Source organism: Hibiscus syriacus, unplaced genomic scaffold, assembly GCF_006381635.1.
Source record: "Hibiscus syriacus cultivar Baekdansim isolate YM2019G1 unplaced genomic scaffold, ASM638163v2 tig00110221_pilon, whole genome shotgun sequence".
In the NCBI taxonomy this organism is placed as follows: Eukaryota; Viridiplantae; Streptophyta; class Magnoliopsida; order Malvales; family Malvaceae; genus Hibiscus; species Hibiscus syriacus.
Genome location: NW_024062635.1, coordinates 1,838,801 through 1,857,967, shown reverse-complemented (window position 1 = coordinate 1,857,967; position 19,167 = coordinate 1,838,801). Strand labels below are relative to the sequence as shown.

Here is a 19,167-nt window from a genome sequence, read left to right as displayed (position 1 = left end):
CAATTTAAAATCTTGTAACTACATGTCAATTAATTCTATGAACAAAATACATATGTTCAATATGTTTCTGATCTGATCATCGTAAAGAAAATACTGACCTGTCTTGCTTCTCGCTACTCCACTCTCGTTTCTCATACCTACGTGTGAAACAATCACACGCTAAGTCGTTAACTTAGTGAGGCATAAAACATATAATAAAACTCTAACTCGTAATCCTGCTTGAACAATTTCTACTAACATATCACAAACAAGCATCACACCACATATACATATACTAATTCCTACTATGCACATTTTATATATTCATCTATAAAATAATTATCCATATGCGCACATATCATCCCTCACTTCATAACTTTATCATCTTATTATCATACTTTCACATATATACACATCATTTTACCAAACAAACATATAGTATCACATAGCATTTTTCTCATATTATATCCTTTATTTTAGCCCATGCATATATGTGAGAATTGTAGATATGTGAGTCTATTGAGGTTGTGCACTATGTTGTCACCACAGCTCGTATGGGGTCCCACTAGGGGTTATGAATTTGTCCCGAAAGACCACTATGAAATGTCCCGAAGCATCACTGTATGTCCCGAAGGACCGCGTAGACCCACGACTCTTTGCATGCTAACTATACCTATAGCTCTCGTATCATATAACATGGGCATTTTCACTTATATCATTTCACATATACGCTTTCATATTACATGTCATGTAAGCTCATAGCTTCTTTTCATATTCTCATAGGATCACATAGCTCATATCTTATACCTTGTTTTCTCATGTTCACAAATATCATGTCATATGGCTCATATCTTTCTCATGCAGTCACATAGCACATACTTCTCATATCATTATATTCAAAAGCATGTTAACACATGTAATCATGCATGCATACAAATCATGTCAGTCATATACGTATAATCATATATTCATGCATTCTAATATAAGAAATAGACTTGTCGCAAGTCTTGTTTCCATTTAGCACCATAGACTAACTAATATACACTCACCTGGGCCTCACTAAGTTCCAATCCACTTTTATGATTTCATTTCTTTCGATCGAATCTTAACTTGATAATCGTTCCGGAACTTGTTCGTGCTTGATATCTATATAATCATACATTGATACATATCAGTATCCAATTGATATACTTTAATCTATTATTTCTTAGAATGAATAAAAATTTATTCCATTTCCCATTGAAGTGCATCGATACATTCTACAGTGTATCGATGCATCCTTTAACATGTGCATCGATGCACTACCCATGCATCGATACATCAATCACCTTCGATGTTTTCATTTTAAGGGGGTGCATCGATGCACTAATTGCATTTGATGTTTCTTCTTTAAAGACTGCATCGATACACATTGAACGTGCATCGATATACCTTGCCTAGAATTTGCATTTTAAGCCCGAAAACCATCAACCTTTCACTCAATTCTTCTATTTTAATCCCCTATCATGTCATTAAACTCAACTACCATTACTTAAACCAACTTATATCCATATAAACCATCTTTATCTTCCATATCTCATCATGATTCTTAAAATTTAAGAATCTTACTAAACTTTCAACTTTATTATTAATCCTTTCTAACTTCATAAATCTCTTATTCTTATTAATGGCAAGTCAAATTCAACTTTCAATTCTTATTATAAACTCTATTTTAATATTTCACTCAAGAACTCCAAATCTTTAATCTTCCTTAACTCCTTTATCTTTTGATTTTAAGATAACTTAAGCTTTCCTTAAGCTTAGTTATCACCTAATGATCATAACCCACCCTTAAATTTAACTAGAAATTATCTAAATAGAAGACTCACCTTTTGTTCAAGCCTTCACGTATGAAGAAGGAAGAAGAGAAGAGAACTCTGGAACCTTTTCTCTTTTCCCACGTGGTTTCCTTATCTTATAAGGGAAAATAAAAATCGTACTTGTCAATTGACCATTTTATCCTTTAATTCATTCCATAATTACTAAATAACATTCATCATATATTTCCAATAAATAATTGAACTATTCAATTATCCTACTTTAATCACCAATTTCTGAAATTTTTCAATCTAGTCACTAACTCGATATTGAGAATATTGCAAATCTCCCATCCTTTGAAGAAAATTCGTCCTCGAATTTTCATTGAACATATTAATAAGAACATATCTTCTAACGTTCTCATGTTACCTCCTTTACTTAATCTTTCATTACTTTAGTTATTCAACTACCTTTTTTCCTTATATATATCTACTGTCACTTATCATATAAACAATAACTAGTAACTTTAATCCATTTCTATCTTTTCTCTCATTCCATTATGCATTTTCCTTTGACCATTTCTGAAATTTCATGTAATGTCACTAATCACGTAGACAGTAACATCTATTTTCATCACTTAACCTCATAAATCCATCTTTAATTATCTTATAACAATAACCAACTCGTTATCCAACATCATTTGACCGAGAACTCAATATTAGATCTTCTTTAAATATAATTAACATACACTTTAAAGAATATTTTCACATCACCTTGCACACTTTTCATACTTCTATATCAAAATTGTCATCTACACTTCCATATAACCTTTATCATATCTGATCCTTTAAACTAAATCCTTTTCATTTCTTTATTCCAATGTTCCTTTATTCATTCCAAATTGAAATCTCCTTATACATAAATCATATCTTTCCTTTCATATTCATATACTCTTGTCCTATCACCTATACTCATCTCTGTGTACCAATCTTCATTGCATCTTCGTAACTTTGATAACCCAATTTACTTATACAGAACTTCATTCTTTACCATCTCTTATACTTGTATTTCCTTCTTTAAAGCCCTCTTTTTAAAACATACCAATACTTATCTCATTGCCTACATCATATCTGTATAATCAAAATACATAACCACATCCAGATTCATATCATACTTGATTAACTCCACTTTATCTTTTCCTCCAATCTCATAACTCTATCACTTTTACTCTGATAGTTAGTCAATAACTTCTATTCAATCTAGGGCATAAGCCCTATTCTACCAATCATATACATCATTTCCAATCGAAATTATCTTAAAATTAGTTTACTTAACTTATCAATTTCACCTCTATTCTCATACATCCTTTAAATTCCGGTGTTCAAACTCAACATTATGACTTCATTTGTCTTATAAACTGATCATCGATATACACATTCTCAAACTCTTCTTATCAATCCTCAGCTTTACTCAAATATACAAATCCTTATTTCCTTTACTATACCATATTACCATGATCCAAATATACTACTGTATCCATATCAATTTCATATTTGGTTATCATATCCTGACAATATATTATAATCTTATACTTCCAGTATATTGCCATCACATATTTTTATTAGCCAACGCTAACTTTATCCTTCTAAAATGAAATCTCTTATCATATCCACATTTTTGCTTATGTACAACACTATTCTTTGTTTCAACTCATAAACTCTGGCTTTCTATATCTTATACGCTTGTCACTGATGCACTTATTCTTGAGCTCTTCTATAAGTACTCACCACGTCATTTGATCTTTTTAACGTTCTTATGGTGATACTTGTTCACCATATTCTATCTTATCCACATACTAACAAAACTAATCTTTATCACTTTTCCGATTCAAAACAATAAAGATCTTCTATCACTATTCTAATATGATTTCAACTTTCTAAAATCAACCTTTAATCTTATAAGACACTTTCTGAGGTTTCCGCTCTTCATCCTGCCTGGCCAGGGCAGGTGAATTGCTATCACCATCAGATTTGTTAGCTATCAATTCACTTTGACAATTTCTAAAATCAATTTCTACTATATCATACAAATCTTATTCTATTAGCAAGACATCATACTCCTTACACTATCAGATCAGAAAGTTTTTCATTATGTGTTGGCATGTACACCTTTTTAAAACACTTTTTACTTCGGTTTAAGCCTAGAATCAGCTAAACCTTAGCTCTAATACCATTAAATGTAACACCCCAACCCGTATCCGAGTCTGAGGTGTCACATTGACTTTTCAAAACTCCGTTCTTTACAAATCCATTAAAATATTAATTTCATCATTTAAGAAAATGAGTATTTTACATTAATAATTACAATCAAATTGTTTCTTTAAAACTATCAGAGCATATTCAATTTAAAAACTTGTAACTACATGCCAATTAATTCTATAAACAAAATACATATGTTCAATATGTTTCTGATCTGATCATCGTAAGGAAAATACTGACCTGTCTTGCTTTTCGCTACTCCACTCTCGTTTCTCATACCTACGTGTGAAACAATCACACGCTAAGTCGTTGACTTAGTGAGGCATAAAACATATAATAAAACTCTAACTCGTAATCATGCTTGAACAATTTCTACTAACATATCATATACAAGCATCACACCCACATATACATATACTAATTCCTACTATGCACATTTCATATATTCATCTATAAAATAATTATCCATATGCGCACATATCATCCCTCACTTCATAACTTTATCATCTTATTATCATACTTTCACATATATACACATCATTTTACCAAACAAACATATAGTATTACATAGCATTTTTCTCATACTATATCCTTTATTTTAGCCCATGCATATATGTGAGAACTGTAGATATGTGAGTCTATTGAGGTTGTGCACTATGTTGTCACCACAGCTCGTATGGGGTCCCACTAGGGGCTATGAATTTGTCCCGAATGACCACTATGAAATGTCATAAAGGATCACTATATATCCCGAAGAACCGCGTAGACCCTCGACTCTTGGCATGCTAACTATACCTATAGCTCTCGTATCATATAACATGAGCATTTTCACTTATATCATTTCACATATACGCTTTCATATTACATGTCATGTAAGCTTATAGCTTCTTTTCATATTCTCATAGGATCACATAACTCATATCTTATACCTTGTTTTCTCATGTTCACATTTATCATGTCATATGGCTCATATCTTTCTCATGCAGTCACATAGCACATACTTCTCATATCATTACATTCAAAAGCTTGTTAACACATATAATCATGCATACATACAATCATGTCAGTCATATACATATAATCATATATTCATGCATTCTAATATAAGAAATAGACTTGTCGCAAGTCTTGTTTCCATTTAGCACCATAGACTAACTAATATGCACTCACCTGGGCCTCATTAAGTTCCAATCCACTTTTATGATTTCATTTCTTTCGATCGAATCTTAACTTGATAATTGTTCTGGAACTTGTTCGTGCTCGATATCTATATAATCATACATTGATACATATCAGTATCCAATTGATATACTTTAATCTATCATTTCTTAGAATGAAAGAAAGATTTATTCCATTTCTCATTGAAGTGCATCGATACATTCTACAGTGTATCGAAGCATCCTTTAATATGTGCATCGATGCACTACCCATGCATCGATACACCAATCACCTTCGATGTTTTCATTTTAAGGGGGTGCATCGATGCACTCCTTATGCATCGATGCACTAATTGCATTCGATGTTTCTTCTTTAAAGAGTGCATCGATTCACATTAAATGTGCATCGATACACCTTGCCCAGAATTTGCATTTTAAGCCCGAAAACCATCAACCTTTCACTCAATTCTTCTATTTTAAGCCCCTATCATGTCATTAAACTCAACTACCATTACTTAAATCAACTTATATCCATATAAACCATCTTTATCTTCCATATCTCATCATGAATCTTAAAATTTAAGAATCTTACTAAACTTTCAACTTTATTATTAATCCTTTCTAACTTCATAAATCTCTTATTCTTATTGATGGAAAGTCAAATTCAACTTTCAATTCTTATTGTAAACTCTATTTCAATATTTCACTCAAGAACTCCAAATATTTAATCTTCCTTAACTCCTTTATCTTTTGATTTTAAGATAACTTAAGCTTTCCTTAAGCTTAGTCATCATCTAATGATCATAACCCAACCTTAAATTTAACATGAAATTATCTAAATAGAAGACTCACCTTTTGTTCAAGCCTTCACGTATGAAGAAAGAAGAAGAGAAGAGAACTCTGGAACCTTTTCTCTCTTCCCACGTGGCTTCCTTATCTTATAAGGGAAAATAAAAATCTTACTTGTCAATTGACCATTTTACCCTTTAATTCATTCCATAATTTCTAAATAACCTTCATCATATATTTCCAATAAATCATTGAACTATTCAATTATCCTACTTTAATCACCAATTTCTAAAATTTTTCAATCTAGTCACTAACCCGATATTGAGGATGTTACAATACTATACCCATGATTGGAGCAAAACTAAACAACCTGCTACATCCTATTTTTTTCTCTCTAACGACTATGGTCTCGTTACAGAGTTCACGATACAAAAAAGCTAAAATTACAGAACCCCAACTATATTGGTGACATATATCGAAAGCTTCCATTACCGGAAGATATTGGGTGTGCACCAAATTGCCCGATTTATCCAGTAGCAAGATCCCTCCAATCAACATCATAAGATATGCACGAGCTACATATATCACCTCTTGCTCTATTGATAGTTCATCTACTCTAGATTTTCTTTCCAACCACGTAATTCGTATCCACAACTCATCAATGACATCGGTTGGAGCCTCATTTCCCAATAAATTTGAAATAACATCATTTCACAAATAAGTGTTGCAAAGCACCAATGGCAAACCATTAATCGGAACGCCAAGTTGATACGCAAAATCTTCCAATGTTATCATCACTTCACCACAAGCAAAATGAAACGTAAGCGTTTCAGGCCTCCAACGCTCAATTAACGCCGATATCAGTGCCGACATCACCTTAAATCCGCGAAGAAATGTCGTTCCATATAATCCGGATTGTGAAAGATATATCACCATCCGCTCATGTGGCTCTTCATTCATCATTCCTCGATGACGAATGGCTCGTTCTTCTCGCTACAATTTAAAAATAAATTATTTAATACAATTATATAAATAATTATTATTAATACTATAGTTTTGTCAAAACTAAAATGAAATAAAACAAATTAAATTTACCATAGTCAATTTGGTTGACGAAATATTAATATCATCAAGACGTAACATTTCTTCTATTGAGGTCATTTCAACACAAAATCTTCAACACAAAAATTTTTACTCTCAATACAATGTTTGATTCCAAGTGAAAAATCAATTCAACCAAACCTCTATTTATACTACTCTACCCCATGACTAGTTTATTCAAATTGAAAATAGCCGTTGGAACTCGTCACACCGGCGTGAAGAGTTCCATTGAATTTTTTAAAATAATTTAACCGTTCAACAAATTCAAAATTATACCCGTTGGAACTCATCACACCGGCGTGACGAGTTCCTTCTGCATTAAATAATATATATATATTTATATATATATATATATTTCAATGCTTTTAAAAATCTTTTAAAAAATTATTTTTTATTGGGATTCTTCATGCGGGCATGACGAGTCCCTTAGGATATATTAAATATATTCGGGCAGTGAGACCCACGTGACATGATCCATTAAAAAAATATTCCATGAAACTCGTCACGCTGACATGACGAGTTCCATGGACACTGTAGCATTTGCCATAGATTCCAAAATAAAATTTCGGGTGTCCTATTAGGCTAAATAATCCGCCTGCTTGGATTATTGGGCTAAAAAAACCCTATATTGACATCGAAATAATAATAATAATAATATCACATCAGTACCATTGATTTTTGGGTACATTACACGTTAGTACTTAAATTATCAATTTTGGTTTGTTTAGTACTTAAATTTTTATTTTTTTAAAAAATCATACCTAACATTTAGTTTTTGTTTCATTTTAATACACCACTGTAAAAAAACTTAACGAATGAGCTCGTCGGTCGCCACACCTACAATCATCATCTGTAGCATTTGTCGGTCGCTGAAGCCCAAAATTTACAATATGCACCTTTTCGACCTCCTAAATGCGATTCCAACCTTTTCACCGAGAAACACCTTAATCTCCCCAAGTCAACAACTAACTTTTCGATTTCTTCATCCTTTTATCTCCATGGTCCACTGTTCGATGGGATTGAAATTTGACTTTGTTGGTCGACTTATCATTCTCTCGTGGTCCACCATTCGAATTGATCGTCCGTCCATTGAAGCTATACCATGTCAGCACATCAGTTAAGTTTTTGATGGCGGTTACTAAAATGAAATAAAAACTAAACGTTAAGTATAATTTTAAAAAAGAATGAAAGTTTAGGAACTAAAAGGGATCAAAACTGCTAGTTTATGTATTAAATACATAATTTACCCTTATTTTTTAACAGTCAACGATTGAAATAGAACTAAAACGTAATATTAAATATAATTTTTAAAAATAATAATCAAATGACCAAAACAAAATTTAAGTAATAGGTGGTGACCAAATACGTAGTTTACTGTAGCTTATATCCCCTTGAGCGCGTTCGTCTCAACTCCCTCCTATATCCTCCTAGACCATTTCTGGTTTATGATTAAAGCAGGGGAAGTAGTTAAAAAATCACGCACGCTTTAAACACAGCGTTTTCCATTTCCGTTCACGGCGTGATCTTCTAGCATCATCCCCAAATTTTGCCAAAACAGATAGAAGAAAAAGGCGACATCAAATCCAAAGCAAATATCAAAATGCGAAACCCTAAAATCTCCCGATCCTCTATCCACTAAGCCTTCTTTTCTTTTCTAATAGTTGTCTGAAGCTCTTGTTTATTACCTTTTTGCTCATGGCGGAGGAGGTCGGCGTCAGCTTCGGTAGCGGCGGGAGTTCGTCTTCGAGGAGAGAGATCAATGGCGCGGGATTTTCTTCGATGGACTCGTTAGAATCTCGTTGGGTGTTCCAAGACGAAGATGATTCCGAGATTGATGACGAGGAAGATGACGACAACTATGACGACGGGCCACATCTTCCTGGAGTTGACTCCGATGACGAAGATGCTCCGGATCAGCGCTTGATTCGCACCGGACCACGTATCGATTCTTTCGATGTCGAGGCTCTCGAAGTCCCTGGTGTACAAAGAAGTGATTATGAGGTATATTATCCTTTCTTTTTCTGATTTTGTTTATTTGAGAGGCGTTTATGATGCTAATCTAATAAAACTATTAGCTGTCTGTAATTTGAAATTTCAGAATCCAATTGTTATTTGCTTTGGTGGCACTGAAGAATACTTTTTATTTTTTAAATTGGTTGGTTGTTGAGGAAGTTAATAATTTCTTATTTGGAAATTTGAGCTCGAATAGTATGTTTGGCTGAAAGAATTATGCTTTTAGTTTAGGTTAATGAATAAAATGAAAACGTACGAGTATTTAATGATCTCAGTTGTTAAATAAATAATATTGCATTAGAACTTAGGATGAACTTCTCTATACTCTGAATTTGAGCGTAACCATAGTATAATTTTGGATTGAGTCCGTGCTTCCTTCAATCCTTCCAACAATTGCCATTATATTGACTGAATGGCGTATCTGTTTTTCTTATTGCTTTAGTTTTATTCCTTAGAAAAGCTACACATGTAAGCTCAATGTATCATTTTGTTACTTTTGACATACCTGTTGAATTTCACCTTTTTTGTACTGTTATATTACTTTTAGTGTGGTTGTACCATCACTCTGCATGGTAGCAAGTCTACATTCCTCCCCATGACTGTATCTGGTGGAAAGTATTAAGATTAGACTTGAATGCATAAACTTGTATGACAAGTCTAGAGTCCATCACATGATAATGAGAGGTTGGTACTTTGTCAGGAATAATATTTTAATATCAAGTATGGAATACTCTGAAGTTTATGGTGAACTGTTTTAGCAGGGAGTTCTGTTTTGTAGCATTTCAATGATTATACAACATTCCGTGGTTGTTGATGAGCTTTGTTTAACTGAAAGATTGTCCTTTTCTTGTTGCACACAAAAAAGCTTGTTTCTTGTTGTGTATGTTGGATTAAGTGCAGAACTTTCTTATAGCTATCCTTGATAACCTTGGTACTGAAAATAGGATCAGTTTTTATTAAATTTATTCCACATATGTTTGTTTTTATGCTCGTGTTTAAATGTCTACTTAAATTTGATCTCAGGATATTGGTATAGGGAGGAAGATAATACTTGCCTTCCAAACACTTGGAGTTGTATTTGGTGATGTTGGAACAAGTCCATTATATACCTTCAGTGTGATGTTTAGCAAGGCACCTATCAATGGAAATGAAGATGTTATTGGAGCATTATCACTGGTTCTATACACCTTAATCTTGATCCCCTTAGTCAAATATGTCCTTGTGGTTCTTTGGGCAAATGATGATGGTGAAGGTATGGATTTTCCTAATCATGTCCGTACTTGAGCTTTTATGTAGACATTAATCATAAATGTAAAATATATATTCCATCTTGATTGTTTCATAACTTTTCTGATTGGCTTCTTGAAGGTGGTACTTTTGCATTGTACTCATTGATTTGCCGACATGCGAAGGTTAGCCTTCTCCCAAATCAGCTAACATCTGATGCCCGCATATCAAGCTTCAGGCTAAAGGTGCCATCTGCTGAACTTGAGAGATCACTTAAAATAAAGGAGAGATTAGAGACTTCATTGACTCTGAAGAAACTTCTTCTGATATTAGTGCTTGCCGGCACTTCTATGGTGATTGCTGATGGGGTTGTTACACCGGCAATGTCAGGTTCCATATGCTATTTCTTCTTTATTTTTTTAATGATAATCGTACAATTGAGTACAGCATAACTGTACCGGCTTGTGTTTGTGTTTATTTATTCTACCTAATGTAGTGATGTCAGCCGTTGGTGGTTTAAAGGTTGGAGTTGATGCAATTGAACAAGGTAAGCTGGGATTCCTCGCTATTATCAATATTACATGACATCATTACTTTGCTTTCTTTATTTCTGGTTCAATAACATGCTGTTAATCTGTTTCCCTCAAACCAGTTAAAATCCAATTGAACTGACAAAAAACTGGATTAATTCCATTTTAAACTGGTTTTATATTTATTTTATTGTTTTGTTGCTCAAAAATTATTTTAAGTACTTGGATTCAAAAATTATTTTTAATTATAAATATTAAAAAATATAATATTATATTATTATAAATATTAATAAATATATTTTATATATTTTAATAAATAATTTTTGATTAAAATTATATTAATAATTTTGAGTATTTATTCTTTGAAGTGAAAAGTTCGGAAAATGACTTACGGAAAATCAAACCATAAGTCATTTTTCAGAAAATGCAAAGGAAATTCTATTGACCAGGAAAATATTTTACATTGACCAACCAATTTTCATCCAACCAAACACTAGAAAATGAGGAAAACGTTTTCCGGAAAATGTTTTACGTGAAACAAACAAACCTTAAGTAAAGACTGTATCATTAAGCCAACTGCATTTTTTATTAACCATAGTACATATTTAATATGAAATAATTTGTTAATGATACGATCTCTTTTACAATGTATTAGAGTCCTCATCCGTCAACCTCTTATCTGCATAGATTTATATACAACATATATGGATTTATGATGAAGTTCCATGTCTCTCACCTTTTCTTTTCCCCGGCTGCCTTTACATATTAAGAGTTAATTTTTCCTTTATGATTTTTGCCAGATAATTACAAGTGAATTTCTATTTTTTGGTTAACTTTTCTCTTTTCTCTATGTGCAGACGAAGTGGTGATGATATCAGTTGCTTTTCTTGTGATTTTGTTCAGTGTACAGAAGTTTGGAACAAGTAAAGTGGGACTTGCTGTAGGCCCTGCTTTGTTCATATGGTTTTGTTCTCTAGCAGGCATTGGAATTTATAATCTTGTTAAGTATGATACAAGTGTCCTGAGGGCATTTAATCCTGTTCACATCTATTTATACTTCAAGAGGAACTCAGTTAAGGCTTGGTATTCGCTTGGCGGTTGCCTCTTATGTGCAACAGGTAACACATTAATAAAAATTTAGGGTTGGTGAATATAATTATTTTAATAAAATTTCATTTGTTTCTTAAATATAATTTTTAAGTATCATAGTGCCATGTTTTTTCTCTTGCAAGCCGCAAACTTGCCATGCGGACAATAATGGCTTTAAATAAGTTCCAAGTTTTCATCTCAAATTGCCTGAACACTTTTTTTTTGTTTCTCCTAAAGCTTAGTTTTCTGCAGCGGAATATGATTCATGAAGATGTTTACCCAATTCAGTTAAAATTTATTTCTTTTATTCAGCGTTGATGAATTTGAACATTAATGGTCATTGTATCCGATCTTTACTATCTGTTGATGGTTTTGTGCTTCAGGGTCTGAGGCAATGTTTGCAGATCTTTGCTATTTTCCTGTCCAATCAATACAGGTAATGGATCTAGATAACTTGATTAACAAATCTTCTGGTTCCTGTACATCCTTTTATACAATATAATGACTGATGAGATTGTTAGTTCACTCCTAAATTTCCTTTTATTTGCTGATGGTTGTCTGCAGCTTACATTTGTTTTTCTCGTATTGCCTTGCCTGTTGTTGGGTTATCTGGGTCAAGCAGCTTACCTCATGAATAATCCTAATGGTGCTGAGCAGGTTTTCTTTTCTTCAATTCCAAGTAAGTTTTATCCTCAATTGGTAATGGGACCACCTAATAGTTGAATTTCATTTTTTTATTTGCAACAGTCTTGCTTGCCTTCCTCTAAATGAGAAACTTGTGGACTCCATGTAGGTGGCGTGTTTTGGCCAATCTTTCTCATAGCTAATATTGCCGCTTTGATTGCTAGCCGAACTATGACGACTGCTACATTTTCATGCATAAAACAGTCAACGGCTCTTGGTTGTTTCCCTCGTCTTAAAATCATTCATACATCTAGAAAGTTCATGGGTCAGATTTATATCCCAGTCATAAACTGGTTTTTGCTGGTAGTTTGCTTGATTGTTGTGTGCTCTATCTCAAGCATTAACGAGATTGGAAATGCATATGGTAATAGTCTCTCTCTCTCTCTCTCTATATATAGATATGTGTATATGTATATATACCTGTTTACAAACTTTATAACTTTTGTCATCCTTGAATTAATTTGTAGTGCCATGTAACTTAAAAACCTAAGTTCTTTCTGGAATGTAAAAAACTGTTTTGCAGCCAGTTCACTGCGGAATAGCTGAAACAATAAGCCTAATTTATCTAAGTTTTCTTTCGGCTATGGTTTGCTTTTCTCAGGTATAGCTGAGCTGGGAGTCATGATGATGACCACAGTTTTAGTTACCATTGTCATGCTTCTCATATGGCAGATAAACATCGTAATTGTGCTGAGTTTTGTGATCATTTTCCTGGGTTTGGAATTGGCTTTTTTTTCCTCCATTTTATGGAGTGTGACAGATGGAAGTTGGATAATATTGGTTTTTGCTGTGATAATGTTTCTCATTATGTACGTCTGGAATTATGGTAGCAAGCTAAAGTATGAAACCGAAGTGAAGCAAAAGCTCTCAATGGATTTGATGCGAGAACTGGGCTGCAATCTTGGGACAATCAGAGCTCCTGGCATTGGTTTGGTTTATAATGAGCTGGTAAAAGGAGTACCGGCAATATTTGGCCATTTTCTAACCACGCTCCCTGCTATCCACTCTATGATCATCTTTGTCTGCATAAAGTATGTCCCTGTTCCTGTGGTGCCTCAGAGTGAAAGATTCCTTTTCAGGCGAGTCTGCCCCAAAAGTTACCATATCTTTCGCTGCATTGCCAGGTAAGGTGCTCTGACTGGAAGCTCCAATCTTGTTAGTTTGCCTTATTCCGTTTTTTTCATGTTAGTTGGAGGTATTGAAATTTTGAAGCGCAATATTTATCATAGAAACTAACTGGAATGGTAAAACGACACCTGGACAAGGTGTTGCCAAAATTAATCTGGCAATAACATTGATTCATTGAAAAAAGAAAGAAATTAATCTACTCCTCCAAAAACACTTATGATCAAAGCATATGCACAATTTTTTCACCCTTATGCCTATTCTCATACCCTCTGTTGGGGGACCAACCACTTTCTCAGGTATGGGTATAAGGATGTCCGTAAAGAAAACCACCAGACATTTGAGCAGCTGCTGATTGAGAGTCTTGAAAAGTTCATTCGTCGGGAAGCTCAGGAAAGGCAATTGGAAAGTGATGGTGATGAAGACAGAGATTATGAGGAGGATAACTCTTTGTCAAGAGTTCTCATAGCTCCTAATGGAAGTGTTTACTCACTTGCTGTTCCGCTGTTGGCTGAGTTAGGGGGTTCTAGTAATGATCCCATCACTGAAGCAAGCACTTCAGAGGAGGTGACGGCAGGTTTGCCTGCAGATCCACTTGTTTCAGATGCAGAGCACGGACTGGAGAGGGAGCTATCGTTCATACGCAAAGCTAAGGAATCTGGAGTTGTGTACCTTCTTGGTCATGGGGATATTAGGGCAAGAAAAGATTCTTGGTTTATAAAGAAACTGGTTATCAATTACTTCTATGCTTTCTTGAGAAAAAATTGCAGAAGGGGTATTGCGAATTTGAGCGTGCCCCATTCGCATCTCATGCAGGTGGGCATGACTTACATGGTTTGATGGTTCATTTTAACCAAACTTAAATAAAGTGCATAGTTTTTGTCACTTGGAAAAGGACGGTTCAACAAAGGCAGATGACCATTCAGAAAGGGCCTATCCTTTTAGCAATACTCAATCGAAGCTGCAACGCGGAGGAGCTCAAGTCAACCGATAGCAGCCAGTCTTCAACCTTTCTCCAGATGGATGCTGGCCCTTTCAATCTGCAAATTTAGTATGGAATGCTTTCACTTGGTTTTCATTAGGCTTCGCTGATTAGATATTTTTGTAATATTTATGGAGTTGCCTTTACTTTTGTGTATTGGTTTATTCGCTGTCAGAAGAAAGTTCATATTTGTAATTGTTGGGGGAAGATTTTTTTCTTTTTCTCAATTTAAGTGAATATCTTTTCGGGCTAATTAAGTGATACCTAGAAAATATGTAGATATATATTGCAGTTTCAACAGTAATGTACATTTAGTCATTCTATTAGTGTGGGGCAAGTTTAGGGATGATATAAGAGACCCTTTGGGGTTTTTTCCTCTCTTTTTTTTCTTTTCAATAATAGCCAATAGGGTTAGTGTATTGATATCTTGTTGTTGGTATCGGTACAATACGGTTCTTATTTTTAAAAGAATAAGAAAAAAAGAAGCGATAGAAGTTCTGATATTTTCTTTTCAAAAATGAAAACCATGATATATGATACAATAAATCAAACTATAATTACATAGATGTGTATTTGAGAAATGGATATCACAAAGAGATTACCAAAGTTGGTGTACGGTTGAAGTGGTTCTCTTAATTAATTTAGCACAACTAAATTTTCATTTTTCTTGATCAAAGCTTTCGATCAATAAATCTTCTTTCTATTTTCATACACGTGTATTCTTGGTGTAAGAATACCTCTCAATTTAAAACGCTAAAAAAATCTAATCATTTTTATAGAGTTTTCGACAAGCCTATAAACCTAGGAATTAAGTTACACAAATTTGGTTTAATATAAAAACAATGGCTTAAACTATACTCAAAATATAAACGTAACACACATCACTAAACGATTTTTTAAGGTACCTAAAAATGTAACGGAGAAAATATTAGACATTTATTTTTAACAAAAATTTCTTAAAGCACCAAAAATCAAGTTTAGATATAATTTACAATTATTTTTATATTAAGTCCAAAAATTATAAATAAATCTTTAGATTATTTTCAACAGTTCTCTCTCTCTCAAAATTTTTATAATGCATGTAAGCCTTGTGGATCTAAACAAAAAAATAATAAAGTTAAATATATTTATTTATACAATACATGTGAAAACATGTTTTTTTCCCCATTTTTATCAATAAAAGATTATCACTTTTATGTGACACATTTTATTATTAAAAATAATATATTTGATAAATATTTGATTTAGAATACTAAGTTGACAAATAATTCAAATAAATGTATTTGTGAGTAAAAAACAAAAGACAAATGATGTACACTGACTGCTAGCAAAATTTTTCAGATGATGCATTTGAAAAGAAATCGTAAAATAATGCAATCGTGGAGTTATTTGTTTGAATAGGACAAATTCTACAATAGAATGTCGGAGACACATTGAAATGATAACGTTCATGGTGTATCATATGAAACATCATACGTCTTTAATTGGGGTTAAGGAAGACACTAGGACTGCAATGTGTCTCCTGATCCTGACACCACTCTGCAAGCATTTCACGGTCACGGGCTGATGCGATGAGATAGGAGCATGCAGGCTTGCTGTTTGTAGTCTGTATTTCACAGGCAAATAATTGAAAAACAGCAACAAGTGAGGGAGAATAACTGAACAAAGCAATAAGTGAGGGGTAATGCTTAGGATATATACGATGTTATGGGGAGAGTAAGATAGCACGGAAAAAAAGAAAAAGAAAAGAGGAGACAAATTGCTTTGAGAGGAATCATTTAAAGGGGAGGAGAAAAAAAGATCGAAGAAGGTAAATTTTTTTTTTACATAAAAAAATTAGGTTAGGGGTAGTTTCTTAGTCCAGGGCCAGGACATACCTAAGACCAAAGTTTAGATAAATTATTTTTGTTTTTCGTTTTGAAGATAATTTTATATTAAATTATTTTTGTTTAAATTAATATAATATTTAGATTTTGATTTATTCACTAATTAAATTAATTATTTTTTTTATTTTTTATAGATTCGTTCATATGGCAGAACAAAATCAACTACTGAAACATGACGATCAACATATTTCTAACCATTTGAGAATAATGGTGTTATTATTATTTTAACAAAATAATATATTTTATTTGAGAATGAATTATTATTATTAAATGCTAGAAATTTATTTTATGATTAATTTTATGAATTACCACGAACCAACTTGTCTCAGTATTTAAAGGAATCATTTTTGTTCCTAGAGGTCATGGGTTCGAGCACCAGCGGCTGCAATATGGTGATTGAACGTTTATTGTTAAATGATTGAGAGTATTTAGGAGAGATATTACTTTGTAATCACCTTACTTAATAAAAAATAATTTTATGAATTAAATAATTTTAAGAAAAGCAACGAGTCCTCCTTCATTGACTCAATATTTTTAATAAGTCACATCTTTTGATTGTCGATAACTTCCAATAGGTTGGATTTTACAATGTAACATTTGTTTGAGTGTACAAGTTGGTATCATGTTTAATCAGTGCGTTGATTGAATGTTGGACACCAAAAACACATACATTTTATTTTTCATGTAGAGAATGCACGATAACTCTGGAGGATGTGACCATGCAACTCGAGGTCCTAACAAATGGGATGCCAGTGGTGTGAAAAAATTATTACAATGATTTGGAAATACTTTAAAATGAGTTTCTTAGGTAGATGCTAGTCAAATCATATTTAAAAGGGTGACTTTTGAGGCTATCATTGTCGAAGAATCAATTTAACCTATAACGAAATAGTACCCAACAAGAAATTTGTATGCAACTCAAGCATATATATTGCAGTTTATAGGGAGAGTTTTGATGTCGGATAAATCCAATAATCTTGGTTCACACACAATTCTCTCGTTTTTTTGAGAAATTTTGAGAATACTTGTCAATATAGTTGTGGATCGACGATATAAACATTCTTGTACCGCCAGATGTGCAAGGCATATTATTAATCTAAGTAATATTAATACAATGAAAATTGGTGGATGTCTGATGTTGCTACAATCATGGCTTGGCATAGATTTTCATTTTTAACACCGATTAGTTGAACTATGGTTGACTTTCCTCTTACCGAAAGGAAATATTTCTCTATTTTGATTTAAAATCTTAATTGGAATTTATTTATTTATTTTTTATTAAAAATAATTAAGGAATACTTTTTTAATTGATATACAGACGGAGGCATAAAATAGAAAGAACAAGGTTGATGCACAATAATATTTAAGAGTTTAGGTTGAAGATCGACATTAGAAGCAAATATGAGGTATATATTATTATTTCTAATTTCTAATTTTGTATAATTGAATTTTATTTTTTATATATATATATTTTATTAAATTTTATTTATTTATTTATTGATAATTTTACGTAATTAATTTTTATAAATATTTTAATTTTACATTTTAATTGGAGGCCGTACGTAGAAGAAGAAATTATTATGTATGTTGCAAGATGTTTGGGATGGTTGTCAATGATGTGTTGTTACATCGTTGATTCATTTGCTTTTGTTGAGTTTTAGTTTTCAGATAGAGTGTTAAGGCAGTTCAACTTCCACCATCCTATTCCGCAAATTTTATACGATCATAACGACCTCAACAAATTAGATGGATGGGGTAAGCACAACATGAATTGGATTGAGAAGTATGTGAACTACATTAATATTTGGAAAAATAGGGCTTCGTACCTACTAGCGCTTATTTTCACTCAAGATGATGACTTTGGTTTTCAGACTTCGGCTTACATTAACTATTATTAGGATAATGAAAAACAACAATTGACAATTATGGGAGAGAGGCGACAATTTATATAATTTAAGAAAGAATTTGTTAAAGCCAAAAAAATCTATACCAAGTGGGAGTGGGAGTTCATCACACTATAAAGTGGAAATAACACTTGTGGATAATAGCTCAACATAACCTTTTGGCGATGCATGATCATTTTATCAAGAGTTTGATGATTTTATTGTTGCAATGTACATACTTGAGTTTATAAATCCTCAGTAGCCCCATCTACTCTCAGTTTGAATCAACGTATGATTTTTAATATTGAAAACATGACATCTATGATGTCAAATACGACTATTTGTCATTCAAGTTTCCATCGGAGATGTGAGAGTAGAGTGAGGGGCATTTATTTACAAAACTGGATTATATACCCTCAATGAATGAGGAGGATGGCTACCAGGCTCCTGATCGACCACAATATATCAACGTGCGCTTCGACATTATCATTTCACAACACATTGATGCCGACAAGAATTGTCAAACAACCTATTATTTTTGTATAAAAATTAATGTTAAATAAAATGTTATTTATTCAAATGATGGTTTAATTCTATTTAATTTATGTATGCAAACTGTGTTAAATTCATTTTAAATCAAATATGGAAATCCATCACACTCGTTCAA

At 32.8% G+C, this 19,167-nt stretch overlaps 1 protein-coding gene across 1 annotated transcript; it reads left to right on the top strand.

Moving 5' to 3' along the window:
- The first annotated feature begins 8,492 nt into the window (after positions 1–8,492).
- Positions 8,493–14,957, top strand: LOC120114288 (potassium transporter 7-like). Its single transcript, XM_039135250.1, has 10 exons — positions 8,493–9,082; positions 10,118–10,346; positions 10,463–10,711; positions 10,818–10,868; positions 11,709–11,969; positions 12,324–12,376; positions 12,505–12,619; positions 12,734–12,988; positions 13,226–13,748; positions 14,049–14,957. The coding sequence occupies exons 1-10, from the start codon at positions 8,777–8,779 to the stop codon at positions 14,587–14,589; spliced, it is 2,583 nt and encodes an 860-aa protein (XP_038991181.1). The 5' UTR covers positions 8,493–8,776; the 3' UTR covers positions 14,590–14,957.
- The last annotated feature ends 4,210 nt before the right edge of the window (positions 14,958–19,167 follow it).

Excerpts from the sequence above, each read along its gene's own strand:
- LOC120114288 (XM_039135250.1), top strand. The coding sequence starts at position 8,777 with ATGGCGGAGGAGGTCGGCGTCAGCTTCGGTAGCGGCGGGAGTTCGTCT. Across the intron at positions 9,083-10,117 it reads TACAAAGAAGTGATTATGAG|GATATTGGTATAGGGAGGAA; the intron begins GTATATTATCCT and ends ATTTGATCTCAG. Across the intron at positions 11,970-12,323 it reads TTGCCTCTTATGTGCAACAG|GGTCTGAGGCAATGTTTGCA; the intron begins GTAACACATTAA and ends TTTGTGCTTCAG.